The sequence below is a fragment of the Schistosoma haematobium genome, chromosome 7 (assembly GCF_000699445.3).
Source record: "Schistosoma haematobium chromosome 7, whole genome shotgun sequence".
NCBI lineage: Eukaryota > Metazoa > Platyhelminthes > Trematoda > Strigeidida > Schistosomatidae > Schistosoma > Schistosoma haematobium.
The window spans coordinates 17,451,225-17,472,621 of NC_067202.1; the positions used below are offsets into that span (position 1 = coordinate 17,451,225).

The 21,397-nt window shown below is 35.2% G+C and overlaps 1 protein-coding gene across 2 annotated transcripts in view; it reads left to right on the top strand.

The window, feature by feature from the left end:
• TNS1_4 (Tensin 1) overlaps positions 1–21,397 on the top strand; it is a 116,973-nt gene that overhangs the window by 80,980 nt on the left and 14,596 nt on the right. Inside the window, exons 13-18 of one of the 2 annotated variants that reach the window (XM_051218130.1) lie at positions 1,249–1,290; positions 6,407–6,481; positions 9,877–9,992; positions 12,680–12,842; positions 14,465–19,171; positions 20,258–20,337. In XM_051218130.1, the coding sequence (XP_051064570.1) occupies positions 1,249–1,290; positions 6,407–6,481; positions 9,877–9,992; positions 12,680–12,842; positions 14,465–14,988 (920 nt within the window). In that variant the 3' untranslated portion in view covers positions 14,989–19,171; positions 20,258–20,337. Of the gene's footprint in view, positions 1–1,248; positions 1,291–4,511; positions 6,482–9,876; positions 9,993–12,679; positions 12,843–14,464; positions 19,172–20,257; positions 20,338–21,397 lie in introns of those variants that run through there. The other variant, XM_051218131.1, reaches the window with a different exon arrangement.

A 21,397-nucleotide genomic window follows, 5' to 3' on the forward strand; every position in this document is an offset into this window, starting at 1 on the left:
TAATCAATCAGTAAAAATGTTTCATTCCTAAATAAAGTTAATCATGATTTAAATAGTGTGATAGTAATCTCCTGAGCTATGATATTTGGTGATATGAATTCGAATTCCATAGGGAACATAAATAACCTTTAGATTGTAGTCACGTCTTCCTGACAATTGTCTCCGTTATATCTAGAGCCTAGATTCTTAATATACTACGTACCACTTGAGCACTCGAACGCTAGAACCCACCTAAGTCGCAAATGAGAAGACAAAAGACAAGTGAAAGGAATGTCATTCCAAACAGTGTCAATTATGGTACAAAACTGTCAAGTATTTATAGTTTTTAGTAAAAATGAAATCATCATTATAGTCGTCCAATCCGCATATATGGGGTTATTATCATTTGTCCGATAGGAAAGCTACATGTAGGGATTCTGGAATATTCTCAAAAAAGACGACTGGATGGAATATCTTTGGCTCTTTCTGAACTTCTTAGAGATTCCTCAAGTTCACCAGTGGGCCGTCCTCACACCTCCCCTCTTTAAAGTCTGATGTGTAAGACTTTTTCATCGGGTTCACCTGAAACTTGGTTACCGCATCAACTAGATGATAATTCATTAAGCATTTTATTTATTTATTTATTTGAACACATAAATACTGGTACAACAGGGCACTAAATACATATGCGACACACAAATCACATTTGATATGTGTGAGGGCTGTGATACTGCCTGGGTGACCGAACCGAAGCAGGTGGTTTTCTTTGGGGGCCACACTCGGAACCCTGGACCTAACGGTCTGATTCACAAAGCAGTGGAACAACGTAAGATGTAGTTCAATGGTAGCCGGTGACCAACGATTGGTTCATATGCCATTTGGTCCCTCAGGAATTAGAGACCATGTGCACCATTGGTTTAGAATCACGATTTCCCAACTCCCCTAGGTGGACTCTATGTGTCCACCCACCAGGGTAAAGCACCGGACATTCGCTTTTCGTCCTCTCAATTTCGTAAACAACAAATGTGGTGCGAGAAGGCAGTGAGTAGGACTTCCTTTGGAGTGGTTGTATGCAAGTGGCCATATGAGAGCATTTGTAGAGGGAGAATTGACTCTCTCCCCACTCTCAGTCGTACCAGGGTATATGCGGGCAGTGATTTACATGTTAATCAAAGAATAGTTACCATGGGAATTTCTTTTTCGAAATAAACTTTTAATTGTCAGTTTTTTTTCTTTATCATCTCGATTGAGTTTGATTCTCATTTTCAGATATTGAAGAAGAGTTAAATTATCAACGCTCTTCAACGAAAGGTAAAATGTTTTTCTTTTTTTTTTAAAAAAAGATAAAGAATGTTTGATTAATCGATTTAACCTCATTTTAAACACCATAGTAACTAGAAATGAAGATTCAGTATTGACAAGAATATTTCCTGTCACAAATGTCTATCATTCAGATTTAATTTAAAAAGTGTACTTATTTGAAGTGGATTGAGAGGAGTGTGAACCGGAGGGGGGGGTATTAGATTTTAGTAAATGAAGTCTTTAACTACACATTTATTATGTAAGTATACAATATAATAATGAAAGCAATGTTAAAGCATGATATAAATTATATTCAAACCTAGTGCGATGTAAGCTACTTATATCGACAGATATAAGTAATATGTAACAACAATCGAGAATGGAATGCCTTGAAGAAGAAAATTGAGAAGATTGAAGAGGAGAGAATGGGAACACAGAGTGATTGGTATATGAAAATGAGGGGACAATAAAGTCTGAGATGAATTGGTAGTTGTTTTGCAAATGAAGTATTGTATGTATGATTGTGTAATTTTGCATTCAAATACATTCGGTTGCCCCCATTATAAAATTACTCACTCTGAAAGGGGTTAACAGTAAATCTAAGTTGGAGGACAGACAGTTATTTGTGATACTATATGAAAGTTGAAAAAATCTTGACCATTACAGCACGACTCGTTGGTTTCATATAGTACTGCTCTGACCACATATATTGAAAGTACCAAGTTTGTTCCGGTATTGGGCTGTTCTATCCTTATATTTCTAATCTATGGTGGTACAGCTGCCCATCTTCCTTTAGAGTTCATTAAAATTGTCAATAACGTCACTTTATGATGAAAATTACATACATAAAGTAAATGCATATTAGGTGAAGCATCGTGTGTGTTAACTGAAAGGCGCAAAAAACTGTGTATAAGTTTAAACATATTAAAAGACATCATCAACCCAAACTTCAGGAAGAAGTGAAATGTTAGAATTTATTAACTTCTACCTGAAGTTCGGGCTGATGATGTCGTTCAGAAGGACGATGAAAGCTCCACAATCAAACCATCCAGCTCAGAAGACAAGCCGCCATCAAAATTGTCCACCTGAGCTACAAATCTTCTCCAGCATCTCAAGAATTACTCCTTCACCACACACACACATTGATAGGACTATATATATATATATATATATATATATATATATATATATATATATATATATATATATATATATATCACAGTTATATAATATACCATTGTGGGCCAGAGTAATTTTACATTGGTAGTCAGGAGAACCAGACACCATCCGGGCTTTCATGTGACAACCCAAACAGTACAGCTCAACCCTGTTTAGCAGGAAAATCAGACACCATATAGGTCTTAACGCTACAATCTGAATAGTACAGCTCAATCCTATGGTGCAACCACACAGGTATCAAGCACCCTGGTGGACCATTTGCACCATTCATATACACATTCACGTCACATGTATAGTTATTCCGATCAATGATCGCTTGAATCAATTATGCACAGCACAAACAGGCAAAAGTTGACCTATTCCGCTTACACGACAGACAAACTCACTAATGTTAGCAATGGCGACATGCCTTACAATGTTCCAATGACAATGGCCTTCGTGAACACTGAAAAGCAACCACCAGTATGAATGAAATCTGTTAACCAACAAACCAATTTTGTGCATGAAAAGTTAGCAAAACTTTCCAAAGTAATGCCGAATCATCCACAATACCGATGGCGAACCTCCAGTCTCATATGAGACCTTCAGCTCTACATAGCCATATAGCTTACACTATTGAATAATTCATTGCATACTGGAATGATGCGAATGTTAAGTGGTATTTGACGTTGTACAATCGTCCATGATCAAATCTGATTAGTATTTATTGCTTATCAATTATTTTTAATCATGATATAATCCTAATAATTACAACTTATCATTGTTCTATTTTCAGTCAGTTATATTGATTTATGTAAACATGGTTTATTTGACTTGGTTCTGTTCAATTTTTTTATCAGTCAGTTAGTCAGTCAGTAACAACGTAGAACTTCGTACGTACGTACGTACGTACATCAGTTCAAGTTGCCACACTACGTTGATCATTGATCATTCATTCTGAATGCATGATTTGAATTATTTTTTTGTTTTCTACCGGGATGGGTCGATAACCCTGTGCACAATCGTCTTACGTTATCCAACGTTAAAATGAGCAATAGCTCCAGAGGGGCTCCATGGCGAAGTTATCTTAAATGCATGTATACTTTTATTATCAGATAGTATTATTAATATAGTGTATGCTGAATGATTTTGGTCTTGTATGGTTGTACTTATTTTGTTGCATGATTATGCATTGAATGTACATCATTAAATGAATGATTCCAATCGAAAGTAGTTAAAAAGATTATAGTAGCTTTTATTGTCAGTTCTGTGAACTTATCAGAATTCTGTACAGTCGTCTTACTTTTTGTTTCTTTCTCATAATGTAAATATTTTAGTCGTTGAATTCATGAGTCAATTGAAGCTTGACCACCATGACAAACCTGGAAGCACTGGACGGTCGTTTTGTCCTACTACGAGACTTCTGAGTTGTGCGCATACACGATCCCTCATGCGAGGTTTGAATCCAGGACCTTCTGTCTCTTACCTCTCATAGAGGACGATAGGCAATCCATCAACATTCTCCAACCAAATCTGTCATGGATGTATCATTTCCAATTCTTTCTAGTTGTTATTCATCCTTTTCAGGCCTGCTTCTAATTCTCGACGTAGTGTGTTCTTTAGCCTTCCTCTTCGTTGTTTCCATTCAGGATTTCAAGTTAACGCTTGCTACGTGATGCAGTTTCTGATGATTTCCCCAATATATATCTTATCCACACCCGTCATCTTTTCCTAATTTCCACTTCAACTGAAAGTTGACTTGTTCACTTCCACAATAGGTTGTTGTTGATGGTACCAGATCAACGGATATTGAGTATCTTGTATAGACAATTGTTTATAAATACTTGTACCCTTTTGCCTTCATATCCTCATCCAATCCATCTTGTTCATCGATAATGCTACCCAGATATATGAAAACTTCCATCTCGTTCAAATTTTCTCTATCAAGTATAATTCAGTTGATGATCACCATGTTGTATTTGTAAACATCATTGAACAAACCAGTTAACATGAATATTTCAAAACTTCAAAGAGTTTTGAAATTCTTTCTTTAAAATGGAATGATTCAATGTTGAATAACAATCGTAGTAATAATAATAGTAATAGTAATGATAATAATAATAACATCATATGATCACTATATATGAATGATTCTACTTCATAGATTCAACAATTAGGTATTTGTAGTGTGTTCAAGTATGCTTCATTCATCATATATTGTTGTATACCTATGATATGGTATGTATACACTACTGATATACTACTGGTATCTTTTATATAGTTTCTGTATATAAACTACTTTTCAATTACAAATGTATTTCTTTTTTTGCTAAGAAAATTAATGTAAAGCTGACAGTTAATCATATGATTCGAGTAGCGTATAAAGAGAGAGGGAGGGAGAAAGTAAAAAAAGGGACAGAGAGGGGGGTTAGTAAAAGAAAAAGGGCGAGAGAGAGAGACGCACACACTAAAAGCACAATTCATTCCATTTTTGATATATTACTTACTTACTTACGCCTGTTACTCCTCGTGAAGGAGTATAGGCCGATCACCAACATTCTCCATCCAACCCTCTCCTCAACAATCCTTTCCAGCTTCTTCCAGTTCCTATTGATCCTTTTCATATCTGCTTCTATTATCCGACGTGATGTGTTCTTTGACCTTCCTCTTTTCCGCTTCCCTTCAGGATTCCAAGTTAGTAGTTGCCTCGTGATTTAGTTCGATGATTTGCGTAATGTATGTCCTATCCATTCCCATCGTCTTTTCCTAATTTCTTCTTCAGCTGGAAGTTGGTTTGTTCTCTCCTAAAGAAAGCTGTTGCTGATGGTATCCGGTCAATGGATGTTGAGTATCTTGCGTAGACAATAATTTATAAGTACTTGTACCTTCTTGATGATAGTTGTAGTAGTTGTGCAAAATTCAGCTCCGTACAGTAGATCTGTTTAGACGTTCGTATTGAAGATCCTCACTTTGATATTGGTTGAAAGTTGTTTTGAGTTCCATATATTCTTCAATTGTAGGAATGCGACCCTTGCTTTGCCGATCCTCGCCTTTACGTCTGCATCTGAACCTCCTTGTTCATCGATGATACTTCCCAGGTATGTGAAGAATTCTACATCTTCCAGAGTTTCGCCATCAAGAGTGATTGGATTGCTGTTCTCCGCTTTGAATTTGAGGACCTTGGTTTTCCCTCTTGTGTATGTTGAGGACTACTGATGAAGAGACTGCTGCTACACTATACTTGATATATCTATCACCTTTTTTTGAAACATTCCTATTACATCATGGCAATTATTTCGTGTAATATGAATACAATGATCAAAACATTATTACCGATCTCCTTTGTTCTGAGTGTAAAAACGAAGTCAGTTTTCTGTCAATAATGAATGGTGCCTAATAATGGAATCCAGGAAGCGTGTTTTATTCTAAATTATGACTCGTCAATTGAATGTACCTATGACATGCCTGATCTGTTGATGTTCCGTATAAGAATTATTATAATGATTAAAGTATCAGTTTCATTGTTCTTTTTATAAGATTTTTAAATGAAATAGACAAAGTGTTCATTCTTCAGAACTACTCATTTAAGAACAAATAACAATTCTATAATTATATCATTCATTGATGTTCTTGAAATCCTTCGAATTTCTTCACAACATTCTGCTATTCTATTCAGTTAAATTTGAAGTTTTAGTCAAATAACAAAGTCGACTCAGTGGTGTAGAGGTTAAGCGTTCGTGCGCGATACTAATAGCTCCTGGGTTCAGATCTTGTCAGACAGGATGTTGGATGCGTACTGTTGAGGAGGATGAAACGGCCGTTTAGTGCTTCCAGGTTTTCCATAGTGGTCTAGCTTTACTTGACTAATGAATTCAATTATTAAACAATGTTTACATTGAGTTCCTTTATATCATACTGTTCTTATGACAGCGTTGCTGTTTTTTTCTTTACTGTCTTTCTTTAAAAGTTCAACCTCAAAGAACATCAAGTCAGATGAATATTAGTGGACCTAGTACAATGACTAAAACTGCATGGTTGTCAGGTATGTAGAAATTATTCACTTTTAATTTATTAAATTTTACAAAAAAAATATTGTATGTATTAAATTGCATTTAAACCTGGAATCAATCTAACTTAGGCAACTGTTGAAAACTTTGAAGCACTAGATGGTTATTTCGTCCTACTATAGGAGTCGTCATCAGTGCAAATCCGTTGTTTCGTAACGAGAAGTCGAACCAAGTTCCCTCGGTTTCATGTGCGAACACTTAACTTTTAGTCTATTGAGTCGGATATCAATGGTATTACTGACGAAATCTTTGAACGAATTCAAAAAGCTCGTTTGACTTTTGCCAACTTACGTCACCACCTATAGTGAAGGTAAGATATCCGTCTACCAATTAAAAGACGAGTATACTGTGCAGCAGTTCGTTCTGTTCCACTTTATGGCTAATAAATGTGGCCAGTTAGAGTAGAGGATAATCGTAAGGTAATTGTGTTTGATCACAGATGTCTTAGAAATATTGCCCGGATCTCCTGGGATCATCGGGAAAGTAATAATGAGGTTCGGACGCAGGGTATTAGGGAATGATGATGGTAGATCAGTTGATGAGGTTGTGAATCTTCATCGACTGAGATGGTTGGGTCACGTGCTGCGTATGCCTGAACACCGATCACCACGACGCGCAATACTGACTAGTGTTCGAGATGGATGGAATAAAATTAGGGGCAGCCAAACCAAAACATAGCGTCAGTCCTTGAGGCCGCTAAATTCTGATCTGAACCGTGTTGGTAGATGCAACCTCCTTAGTTGGGGTAAGCGCATCTGTCGTAATCGATGGTTGGAGACTCTGTGTGACATGGTTCAAAATCGATCACAATGGTGTAGGTATATAAATTCATTGTCTTCCCTTAAACCGTTAGTTTAAAATTACCTCACACCTTTATTTCTACCGACTAATTCATTCTTTCTGTACTATATCCTTATATGCAATTTTTCTTTTATATATTACTACCATTGAATTAGCTACTTTTATGAATCCGGTGTCCATCTTGTTGTACTAATGAGATGTGGGAACTTGGACCGATGCATATATGTTGCTGATCCTACGTTATAGCTGACTGACTGACTGACAGTCCACGACATTGGGTGATCATCTTTTCTCACCTTCAGTGAATGACTATCTCATACCCAACCAATTTAGTTTCATCTAGCACAGATTTTAAACAATTAGACCCTTTTGTAAACTTTGATAGAGCAATAAGATGAAACAATTAACCTACAAATTATGGTCTGTTTGTGCTTTACTTTTCAAAACACCTATGAAAAACGAATAAAGGTTACATAAATCAAAGTTCAAATAAACATAAAATGATAAAGGTAAACAAAGGTAAGGGAAAAACAACGAATACAATATAGAACGTTCCTATAACATCATAGATCGTAATATAGCTTAAAGATTACTATGGGTAGATTGTCTAGCTTCCATGAACCTAAGAATTCATTCTTAACAATTCGATGAATATGGATGTCTGCCTCACAGATTTATCAAAGTGCATGACATTAACTGATTCTGAAGTTATCTAGCTATATGTTTTCCACAGCTCCGGAAATTCGCTTTTCGTCCTCTCAGTTTCGTAAACAACAAATGTGGTGCGAGAAGGCAGTGAGTAGGACTTTCTTGTCAGAGGCTGTGTACGCGTGGCCGTGTGAGAGCACTTCAAGAGAGAGAGGGCGGCGCCAGCCCACTCTCGATCGTACCATGGCATTTGGGGGCACATGAACATGAGAATTGGTAAATTCAACGGGATGTGACGCAATATGTTACGCAATGTCTAGGCCTATGTGAAATCATAGGTTTAACAGCATAGAATGTTTTCTTAATGTCTACTTTTAGTCTCTTTCTCAAACTTATGATATTTGACTCTCTTTTAAATGTTAATATGAGATATATGTCCTTTACTTCGTAACGGAGTCCAGCAGTCTTCATGTTAGCTTACTTTTACACTAATTAATAAACTACAGCGAATAATCTTTTCGGTTAGCAGTTTTGTCACCTCCTCAAGTAGATTTGTAGTGTATATTCGTTGAGTTCTGTTGTATAGGCAATTTACCAAACGTTGTTTGTACTGTAATAGATAGAAACTGTGGAAGTTCAAATATTTCCAAGCTCAGGTTGACATCCTATGAACCGATCGTTTTACAGTTTCATCTTTTTTTCGTCTAAAATTATGTTTAAAAAAAGGCAGTCGGTTATTGTTTTCTTCATTATAAGTAGGTGGTATCTCATTCTATACACTATCGAATTTATCTAATAACCAAGATACGTCTAACTCCTTATTACATACGACTAATATATCACTCATTAGCCTCCTATACAGAGTTACTTCGCTGAGGAGCTTACTTATCTTAATTTCAACAATGTGGCGTATGTACATCAACAAAGAGAAGTATGACACTTCGTTACCAACAGACATTCGTATACGTATCACGGAATAAACGCTTTTTGACCGAAATGGCTGGGACATTTATCGATGTCTAGCCAATATCTATCAAAACATGAAGTACTGCTTAGCTTGAAATTAGTTCGTAAAACAGCTATTGTGGCGGCTTAACCATAGGTTCCATAAAGTCCATTACTGTCGGATTAATCTGTTTCTGTGAATATGATTAAGTGAGAGAGTTTGAGAGGGTGTGAAACTGTAATTAGTTTATTCAAAATCGATTTCCTTATTGTAGATGCATCAGTTTTCCATCTTGCTCTAGATCGTAGGTATAGAATTATTTCATTACTACTGTTGTGTGTTTAAAAGACTGTTGAATTTGAAGCTTTACATAACTCAATAACTTTGATTAAAAAACCGTTAAAAACTAGTCACAATTGAATAGCTGGCTCATAATGAAAACTCCACAGTAGTGCGTATCCACAACCACACAATTGGGATCAAACACGAAACATTCAAGTCTCTAGACGACCTTTAGTCAATCTCAAATATTATATATCCGTCTTGTCAATACCAGCCACTGTTGCTCAACTATGAATATTCGTCATTTATCGCATCAAATGATAAAAAAGTTGTAAATAGTCTCTATTGTAAAGTAGGTTTCTTCAAGAGTCAATTTATTAACATATATAGCCTATGGATAAGCTTCGAATAATAATGACAATCGGGTCTGTTTTGACATAGTAACTCACTGAATACAATAGTGAACGATGGTGCAGTTTAACGGATTGGTTGAATTTAGACAATGACACCGTTGGATGCCGATTAGTTCAGTGGTCTAGTGGTTAATCGTTCGTGCTCGAGATCGATAGATCCTGAGTTCTAATCTCACGACATGGGATCGTGAATGCGCACTGCTGTGGGTAGTCCCACAATAACCCATTATTACATCATATATGTTTGTTTGTTGTTGTTGTTTTTTGAAAAATTATTTAGAAACCAATTTAAGGAATAGTTCAACATGCAAACAACCACCAATGTATTCAACTTATTCAGCTCATAAAGAAAATATGAGACGAATGCAAGAACAAAGAAGAACAACAGAAGATTGGGTAAGTTTAATAGGTCTCATTCTTCTTTCTTTGAAGATATGATATCTGATCATTTTTGTACAAAACTAATTCATTAATCAATGATCAATTGTAGTTTGAATAATTTAGGATCATACATTCATATTATGGTGTGTGCTACTTATATTGGCATAAGTAGTAGATGATGTTAGTCGTCAATAGAAGGTCTGGCAGCAGAGAGACAAGAGGATCGAACAGTAAAGAATGGAAACAGGATGCAATTTGTATGAAAATGCAAGAACAATGAAGTCTGAGTCATTTTGAGACAATCGATGGACATTTTGCAAGTTAAGCATTTACTATACGATTGTTAGATTTTATTAACAAGTCCAGTAATTTTGTGCTCAAATACATCCGTTTGTCCCCCCCCCGTGTTCTGTTCACTACAATATCTCATAGGTAACATCAGTTCCTTCAGAATAATAAACAATTCCCCTTTTATCTAAGCAATACCAAACAAAATATGAGTTTCGTCTCAAACTTTGTATTGATTATTGAGAAATCTTCTCATATCTAACCATTTTAACCCTCAGTCAATAGAAATGATTGGACTGATTAAAGTAGTAAAGAAAGTTTCTGACACATTGTATATGGCTTTACAAACTTCTATTCTTAATGTCAAATTCACTATTGAACAAAATTTGTATGTTTGTTTTTAGATGCGAAATAGTGTAAGTATAATTATGAGTTATGTAATATTTTTTTTTGATATTTTGATTTCGATTAGAGACACGGTTATCCTTCGTGAAGAAGTATAGGTCACTAACCGGTACTCTCTATCGAATCCTGTCTTGGGCAATTGTCTGTTTCCAATTCCTGGTATAGTATGTTCTTCGGCTTTCCTCTATTCTGTTCCCTGTTATAACTTGCGAACGCCAATTAGGGAGAAGCAAATTATCGATCGGACCACGAACGCGTAAAACACCTGCAAGCAGCCTAGAGTCCTGATTGGTCCTGCTGTCCGCCTAGCCCAGTCAGTTAAGTCCAGAACACCAGTCGCAGCCTCTGTAATGTGAAATTTTATATTTCAAACGTACTTAGCTTATATACCAATCAAACAGACCACAACGTACCAATAAAATACACATTTGTACAAGACTTAGCCAAATGTGGCTATGAATGTGGTAGATAGTAATTAATAAACAGAGCATAACTCAAGAATGATAAATCGTATAATAATAGTTTATGGGTTAAAATAAAGCTCATAATAAAAGGAATATGAATATGCAAAGTTTAGTTACCTAATAATTATACAATAGAAATATACGTCTAGTATTGGACCATCAATAGATTCCAAAAGTTACCATTCATTATTCTTGTCAAGACGTAAAATTCCCATTCAAGATTCTAAGTTAGCGGTTGCCTAGTGATGCAGTTTGATGATTACCGTACGGTACGAAGATCTAATATAAACAGACCATCTTAAAGAATAGTATAAGACATATAATAACTGTTTATTATTAAATGGAATATCTGTTTCATATCTGAGCTTTATGGTCTCCTCACTGTGTTTTCCTTTTTATTCATCAAAAGCATATTACTTGAAGAATTTGATTATTTTCTAAGTGTATAGTTACGTTTTGATGAAGGTTCCCGATATACATCAAAAAAATACAAAAAATTACTGAATACCAGAAAGTATAAGACGCCCGAAGCACTACTGTACAGCTCAGCTACGATCTCATACGTAGTCAAAAGTATAGAAACGTTAGACTTTAAAATAAGCGCAATACTACTTTTGTTTTTTTGTTGTAGAACGCTCAGTGTGAGTAGTGCGGTAGGATCGTGAATACTCACTACTGAAGAGTCTCACAGTAGGATGAACCTATCATCCAATTCATCCTTAACTCCTCCTAATAAAATCATTCTGTGATAGATATTATCATTTTTTTCTGTTCGTAGGGCTATAATCCAATTAGTATCAGTATGGGGATTTGTGAAGATTGTATTACTTTCATAGTCAATCTAGCTTGGTGTAGTTTAGATCTACTTAGATCTACCTGTGAATAAGCCGAAGACCTGGTAATAGTCATAATTCACGGTGAAGTTATTTTCAACTGTCTGTTAGTGTAGTGCAGTTCAATATACCAGATAAAAGACTAACTTACTTACTTTTGCCTGTTACTCCTCGTGAAAGAGAATATGCAGCTCACCAGCATTCTCCATCAAACCCTATCCTCAACAATCCTTTCCAGTTATTTCCAGCTTTCATTTATCCTTTTCATATCTAATTCTATTTCCCGATGTAATGTATTATTTGACCTTCCTCTTTTCCGTTTCCCTTCAGGATTCCAAGTTAGTGGTTGCAGTTTGCTGATTTGCGTAATGTATTTCCTATCCATTTCCATCGTCTTTCCCTAATTTCTTCTTCAGCTGGAAGTTGGTTTGTTCTCTCCCACAGTAGATAAAAGACGCTAACATAATCAATGATTAGGCACTGAAGTGAAATCTTTGATGAAAATTTCACATACATTAAATAAGTGATATACTGATCGATAGTTCTGAACATGTTCCATTTGAAGAATATGAAGGTTGTCGAGGATAAGTTCAGAAGAGAAATAACCTAAGAACTTTCAATATTCATTATAAATAAATTAGATTTCTATATGATAATGATCATCATTCATTATGTTTATTAAATATTATTTTTTGTATAATGAATATTTTAGCAAGCTTCAAATAGACAATTACATGATTCCAGATCAGTGGGTAGTCGAGCTGTTTTAGAAGAAATGGAAACGATAACATTACAACCAATTGGTCGTGGTGTACACGACTTGGAACCACCAACTGGTTCTATAGCTAGATCAGTTCGTGCTACAACACCAAGTGGTTAGTTTTAATGATATAATGTTTATTGTTTTTTCTTTATTATTTAGGTGTGATTTCATATATTACGAGAGTATGACTATGGAATGAGTTCTATTATTAAGTTGAATTTCCCAAATCTATAAAATAGGTCATATAAAGTAATGGCATTTGAAGCGAACGGTACTGAGTTCGAGTCCCAGAGCGAACATTAACAATTCTGGGATGTTTAGGTACACCAAACCGATGAGTTCCAAATAGGACGAAATGTTTGTCCTGGATTTCACTGCTAGTCACTATCCATCTTTGCTTAGAATAGTTATGATAATTAGTATCGTCTAAATAGTTTGTAAAAGGGTCAACTTTTGTGAGAATGACAATAGGTTCATAATGTTCCATTTATGCTTCGTACGAAACCTTCATTATTGTATTACGTGATTTATTAAATTCCCTATTGTCGTATTATTCATTGATGTATATGATGACTCTTCATCAAAATCTCCGTCGCTACTACCGATTGAATAGTTTAGTGAGGTCATTGAATTGATTTCGTTGTAGTGACGTTGTCGCTTGACCTAATTTGACTATTTAGGTGAAGTAACAGTTGTAACAAGGTTTCTGTAGATGAACCTGTGGAAGGATCACTATCGCGACCCAAAAATATATAATGAAGCATGCATCTGGCTTCGTGCTGGACTGTATGTAACCTTCATAATGTATCTTCCATATTTCCGCAATCCATTTGGAGTTGAAGTATCAAAGATAATAGAAGTTTAGGAAGCGGTTACTATGTCAGTATCTAAAGACTTCTATCTAATAATAGTGATATTCATTAAGGAATTGCAAATATGTTAACATAGTTACTAATGATAAATACTTCATAACAAATACATTATGTAACTGTTCAATGATCTGAGTATATTGACATTTACCAACCAATTATTAATGTACATTGATGACGAAACTCTGGAAGATGTAGAATCCTTCACATACGTGCGAAGCATCATCGATGAACAAGGAGTTTCAAATGCGAGGATTGGCAAAGCAAGGGCCTCATTCCTACAATTGAAGAACATATGGAATTCAAAACAACTGTCTGTCAACCAATATCAAAATGAGAATGTTCAATACGGAGCTGAAACATGGAGATCTACAACAACCATCATCAAGAAGGTGCAAGTATTTATAAATAGCTGTCTATGCAAGAAACTCAACATCCATTGGCCGGATACCATCAACAACAGCCTTCTCTAGAAGAGAACAAACCAGATTCCAGCTGAAGAAGAAATTAGGAAAAGACGATGGAAATGAATAGGAAATACACTACACAAATCATCAAACTACATTACGAGGCAAGTCCTAACTTGGAATCCTGAGGGGAAATGGAAAAGAGGAAGGTTAAAGAACACATTACATCGGGAAATAGAATCAGATATGAAAAGGATGAATAAAAGCTGGAAAGAGCTGGAAAGGATTGTTGAGAATAGGGTTTGATGAAGAATGCTGGTGATTGGCCTATACTCTTTCACGAGGAGTAACAGGCGTAAGTAAGTAAATAAGCATAAATGTACAAAAGAAAAACGACAAATAATTCTATACCAAATCATTCTACTACTCTTTTTATGAATCAATCAACTTTCTTTCAGGTTTATCAACATTTCCAACATTGTTTAATCGACCTCATTCATCCGCTGGAAGAATAGATCTATCAATATCAGGAATAAAACGATCTATTAGTAAAGATTATTATAGTCCAATAAGAATGCAACGTAGTACTATTGATGTACCATATAGTCAAACTACACAAGCATTATTAAGTCCATCTATCAATCGACGTTTAGTTGGTTTCACTAATACTGGTCATTCATCACGAATTTCAAGTATCAATAAAAATGTACTACCTATTATACATCATCATGATCATCATCCTCATCATAATAATCTAGTGTATAATAGTAGTCATGGTAATAATAATAAATGGAATTCTATGGATCATCAATCATTGGAATTATTAAATCAAACATCTATGAATAGGAATTCATATGCCAGGCAAACTCTTACACAGAATATTCAAGAAATGACACAGAAACAACGATTATTACTATTATCATCATCATCTAATCAACAATATTATCCAATATCTAGTCATAATAATAAGTTAGGTAAATGAAATCCATCGCTTCTCACAATTCGCTTCTTATAACTAATAACAATAATCATCTAATAAAGCTTATTTATTATTGATAATGTAACGCAAATTATGGTATCCTATTGATGCTAATCCACCACCACCACCACTACTCTGATGATGACATAATCATCTTAACCCAAATCTATCATTTGAGTGATGTTCTGTTTATGTTTATCCCTTTTTTTATTTCCAAGGGTTCATTTCATTCTGTATGGATAGTGACATGAATATCACACTAACTAGATCAATAATTGATAATGGTGTTTAGTGTATAACAGTTCATTTCACTTCTAACACAGATGATATATATATATATATATATATATGTCAATATATCAATGGATTGATCACTAGGGAAGGATCAATGTCAAATTCTATTCAGTGTAGATCCAATCCTATCAACCTGGTAATATCTCTGACTGTAAAACTGGATGATATGTGATCGAATCCATCAGAGAGTATCCGTTTCCTTAAGATTATAGGTACATCTTTCTGATGAGTGTAAGATAGCACGAAACCTAAGTCCAGGGTTACTTGTTGACTACCTCTAACCACTATCCTTAGAAGTCTAACATATTTTTAAACGTTGTAGCTATCGAATATTCATTGTAAATGTTTAAGACATGTATCAGTGACCAACATTTCATCAAACGTACCGTTAAGTGAATGTAAATGAGCTATAAGTAAATTAACGACATTCCTAATAGCAATTTAGTAAAATGTAAATACATCGTATTGTCTCGTACAAGCTTCATTATTCCTTGATTCATCTTATTATCTTACTTGCTTTCAGTTTCTTCTTTCGTCATTTTATTACAATCATCTCAACTTTCTGATCGCAGACATTCCACTGCTGAACACTGTTACATACTCACAATTGATTGATCACTGGGTGGCAATCAATGTCATGTGTGTCAAGTCCTTATTAGTGCAGATCTAATGCTATCGACCATGCTGCAATGTGGCCAACAGTCTAGGTGAATCGACATTGCGTGCACTATATATTGAGATTAGATGGTGGTTGGACGTACTCGACAGGAAACCCTGGACCCGTGTTTCGTGCTACTTGGCACTCGTCAGCAAGGTGTACCTGTAATCTTGAGGGAACTGGTGCTCCCTGGTGGATTCGATCTCGTGTCACCCAGCTTCACAGAGACGTTACCACTGAGCTATCGGAGCCGCGACCGACCTCCTGTAGGACCGAGATGTAATCACAATTGATTGGTCATTGGGTGGCGATCAAAGTCGTGCGTGTCTAGTCCTTATTAGTGCAGGTACACCATGCTGATGAGTGCCAAGTGGCCCGAAACCCGGGTCCAGGGTTTCCTGTCGACTACCTCCAACCACCATCTCACTGTTACATACTACTTAAGCCTGTAAACATGAGTAGCAAACATCAAAATACCATAATCCCTGTCATTCATGTAATAATTATAACAGTTCTAGAATATACAAAACCTTTCTTTAAATCATTGAAATCGATCAATTTAATTCAATCATTTATTTGAGATATTACTATTGTACTTAAAAAGTAGTAACTTACTTCATCAAGAAATATTTTATCAATCTCTATATATCTATATTATTTACGCCTGTTACCCGCAATGGAGCATAGGCCGCGGAGCAGCATTCCCCAACTCACTCTGTCCTATGCCTTCCCTTCTAGTTCTATCCAAATGACGAGAAGAAAGCGAAAAGAAATGACGCGCAGTAGAGAAGGCATATGTGACTTCAGAAGAATGGTCTGTTCAGAAGCTAGAATAAGTTATATGGGCTTAACATAGCAACCGACACTACAGATTCATTGAATATTTATAGAATACAATAGAAATACGGACAACAATCAATCAATCAAATCTTAAGTCAGTAGAACAAGCTGGTAGTCATTTTGGTGGAGAAATTCTAATTGCTTACTTCTTTCTAAAGTGTATGTTGATACTGATGATGATTTTGTCTAGAAATCTTCATACAGTTCAGGGGACATAATATACCTTCAGAAATGTTATGCAATAGACAGTTGGCAAATCATACGTGATAAGAACAGTAGTTTACAATACAATCTAATAGAGATTAGAACTATATCTTGAATACTATTATGACTTTAAACTGATTAGTTTGTATTATTTGCCGGTCAACTGACTAACATCATGAATCTAGGTAAATCTACATCTAATACAATAATTACACTGAATAAGTCCATTGGGAACCGAAAATAGAGAAGGTTAAAAGATGTTTATATGTACAATTCTGCTTAACTGAAAATCACGTTAACATGTTGAGCTTCAGGAGATTGTTCAATGTTAGAATATACATCCCTAACTGATCGTGATTAGACAACCTAATTGGATGAAGTTTGAAATGTAAATCATTAGATTTTAACTCAATCGTTTGAAGAGAAAACAATCGCTGCCACACCTGGAAGTATTTGATTCTATTCCCAATGACATGGTTAATGAGCACTATTGAACCTTGTACTAAAAACCAATGACTCAATCCTTTATAGTATTCAATGATTGGTTAATCAAGATCAGTCCCTGATATAATCATTAAACTATATGTTTAAAAGACTATTCATAGTTATTTGATGTATCTGGCTAAGAGTGTAGTAAACGAGAACAAAAATGAGAACAATCGAAGATTTTCATGGCGTTTTGTTCTCTGAGCTGGATGGTTTGGTCGTTCAAAAGAACGATGAATGCTCCAAGATCAAACCATCCAGCTCAGAAAACAAAACTCTATCAAAATCATCCACCTGAGCTACACATCTTCTCCACTATTTCACAATCGAATATATTTGAATACAAAATGACAGAATCACTTAGTGTAGTATCTGAGAACCAAACAGTAAATACTTCATTTGCAAAATGTCTATCAATCACTTCAAACTTTATTGTTCGTACATTTCCACACCAACCATTCTGTGTTCTTGTTCTTTTCTTCTTCAATCTTCTTAACCTTCTACCTCCAGGCATTTCACTTCCAATGGATGATATATATACTACTTATATCTATCAATATCAGTAGTACACATCACAATGATGCCATTTATTCCAATTATTAATTTAATATATTATAGAGTTATAAATGAATTTAAGTGATGATCATTTAAGAAGAAATGCTTGTTATACATTATATATTATTCATGGTTATTCATTTCATTAACATATAATTTAACAGTTAACTATATATACTACTTATTTACAATCATAACATTTAACAAACGTTTAACTATCAAGCTAAATTATACCATTTCATTATAACAGAGATAATTCATAGAGTTCTATGTTCACTAGTCAATTACCAAGTTGATTAGTTCAATCATTTATATTGCTTATATTGCTTGTATTTTATTTTCATTCTCTTAGTTACCTTAGATTATATGAGGTGTATAGTGTAACTGTGAACATGATGACTGTGTTTATAGGTTATACATATATATAAATGTTTTGAACTTAACACTTTTGATAGTTGAACTCATGGGTGAATTGAAGTTAGACCACTATGGAAGAACTAGAAGTACTGGACGGCCGTTTCGTCCTAGTATGGGACTCGTCAGCAGTACGCATCTAAGATTCTGCTTCGAAAGATTCGAACCCAGGATCATTAAAAAAATATTAGAACATCCATAAAAATCCCATTCTCATAATGATCTACATGTGCTCACTTGTGATGGACTCTCAGAGGTATTTGGTGGAGTTCTAGTGAGAAGCTGTGACTAATGGAGTCCAACCATGTTTGTTGTAGAGGCAGTTACTCATTGATGACGTTAGTGGACGGCGGTGCAATATCGTCAATTTAGACACTGACACCATTGGATGTTGGACAGCTCATTCGCTTAGATGTTCTTAGGTTTGAAGTTCGCGAGCGGGATCATGGATGCTCACTGCTGAAGAGTCCTACAATAAAACGAAACTACCGTCCAATGCTTTCAGGTTTTTCATGGTGGTCTAGCTTCAATTGACTCATAAATTCAACTATTAAATATCCACAAAAATCCCATTCTGGTAATTAACATTAATGATTTCAATTAATGATATAATATTTTTTAACTAGCGAATAGATCATACGCTCCTGGATTAGAACAACAAGATGGTTTCCGTACAATTGCAACAACAAATTATCATCGTGAAATGCATACATCTGGACCACAATCACCATATCTGTAAGTTATTCACTTCTTTTATTCTCATTATGCTTAGACACTGTTTTACTGAAGTGACATGATGTCACTTAGTTTGCATATTACTAATTGTAAGATAGTGAATGAGAAGGAGTAAAATTGTTCTCACGGTGTAGTTATAATTTATGAACGGATCAATCAGATTTAGGCTAACAAGTGTTGGATTTCGGCACGAAATTCATTTAATCATTTGATCAAATAGCGTCTTGGCATTTTAACTGATGTCAGTTCGTGATGAAAATCTTAGATTCAATTTCTAACCCTAATCACCAACTGTAAATCATTATCCTTATTCTTCAAACAGATTTATAACTTTCATTGTGAAAGGGTTCTTTTGGAGGTATCTGTAAAGGAAATTGGATGAGAGGTGGTCTTTGTGACCTGAGAGCGTGACTACAAAGCCCAAGGGACAACTGCTTGAGATCGGTTACATAAGACCTTCTTAAGAGTAGTTTTCGTTTTAGCTTCGTAGTTGTTGGAACTTTACTACCGGAGACGGATATCCGTGGGACAAGGCTAGGTGTGCATTTTTAGGGTCGACCTATTCTAAACCCACTCCTCCTTGTGGGCAAGCAGCATTGCTGTTATCCTGGTTGTCAGAGGGAAACACCTTACTGCCGTCACACCTCTGTACAGTCAGCAGTACGACTTCGCCTTCGGACCTTGGATTTGTTGCTTTTAGTCTTACCGTTCTTCAACCGACCTGTCTGGCAATAGTAGGACCTTGAGAAACGATTTTCCAATCCAGTATAGCTTGATTACTTCATTACGATAGGCAAGCCTGACCATCACATCAAGGTAGCAGCAACGGTCGGACCGATCCAAGCATTCTCCATCCAACTCTGTCCTCAACAATCCTTTCCAGTTCTTTCCAGTTGTTATTCATCCTTTTCATATGTGCTTCCCATTCCTGACATAGTATTTTTTTTTTGGCTTTCTTCTTTTTTGTTCCCCTTCAGGATTCCAAGTTAACAGTTGCCTTATGATACAATTTGATGTTAAAATGATATCGAGTTGATAAATTGTCTTTTTTTCTGTTTTTCTTTTTGTTTTCAAATCAATATTTAGTGGGACAATCAGACATAATTCACAATATGAAGCAACACCAATAGTGAATCGATCAGTAGTTCAACAATCTGTTATACCATGTATGTATATTGTATAGAAGTAAAACAAATATATATACAAGAAAATGAACATAATGATACATTTAATATCAATATTAATAGTTGGGATCATGAATCAATTGAAGCTAGATCACCATGGAAAACCATGGAAGTACTGGACGGCTGTTTCGTCCAATTGTGGGACTCCTTAGTGTGAGTGCTCATCCACGATCCTGCCTGGCGAGATTTGAAACAGCCATCCAATCCTTCTAGGTTTTCTATGGTGATCTAACTTCAACTGACTCATGATCTCAGCTATTGAAATTATTATAATATCCACAAAACACCCCTTCTGAAATTGATTTAATAGTTTGTTTTTCATTTTCATAATCTTATTTTTATCAGTAGTAACATGTAAGATAACTGAATCCTTTCAGTTATATTGTTATCATTCTCTAAGATGATATAAGATTGATAGGTTAGTATGATGGAATGATTTCAGTTAATTGAATCAATCACATTCAAGATTGTCAATCAACACTTAATCTTTAAATGACTTAGTTGGCATTCAATAGTGATCACTTTATGATATTGTGCGACTCTCATTAATCTCACTAACTTTGTCTGTTTCAAAAACTGTTAGTTACAGCTTCTTACTGGAACCCTGAGTGACATGGCTCAGAATCAATCATAATGGCGTCAGTGCATACACTCTCTGTTCTCCTTTAAACCGTTAAATTAAAATTGCTTTATACCTTTATTTCTAGGAACTTATTCTACTTGTACTATAACCTTATACACAATCTTTCTTCTATGTATTACTACCATTGAAGTAACTATATGTATGAATTTGGTGTTCATGTTGTTGTGCTAATGAGGTGTGGCAACTTAAACCGATGCATATATATGTGACTGGTCTTACGTTGTAGCTGACTGACTGACTGACTGACTAGAATCCTGAGCTTTTGGTTTAGTAGTAAAAGCGTCTTTAACTATGTAAGGGGAGGGATGATACTCTTCACATACTGATTTCATTTATAGTACTACTTGATATCAGAGAGAACACTTTGAAAGTAATTCATCCTAGAAAAACACTCTTCAT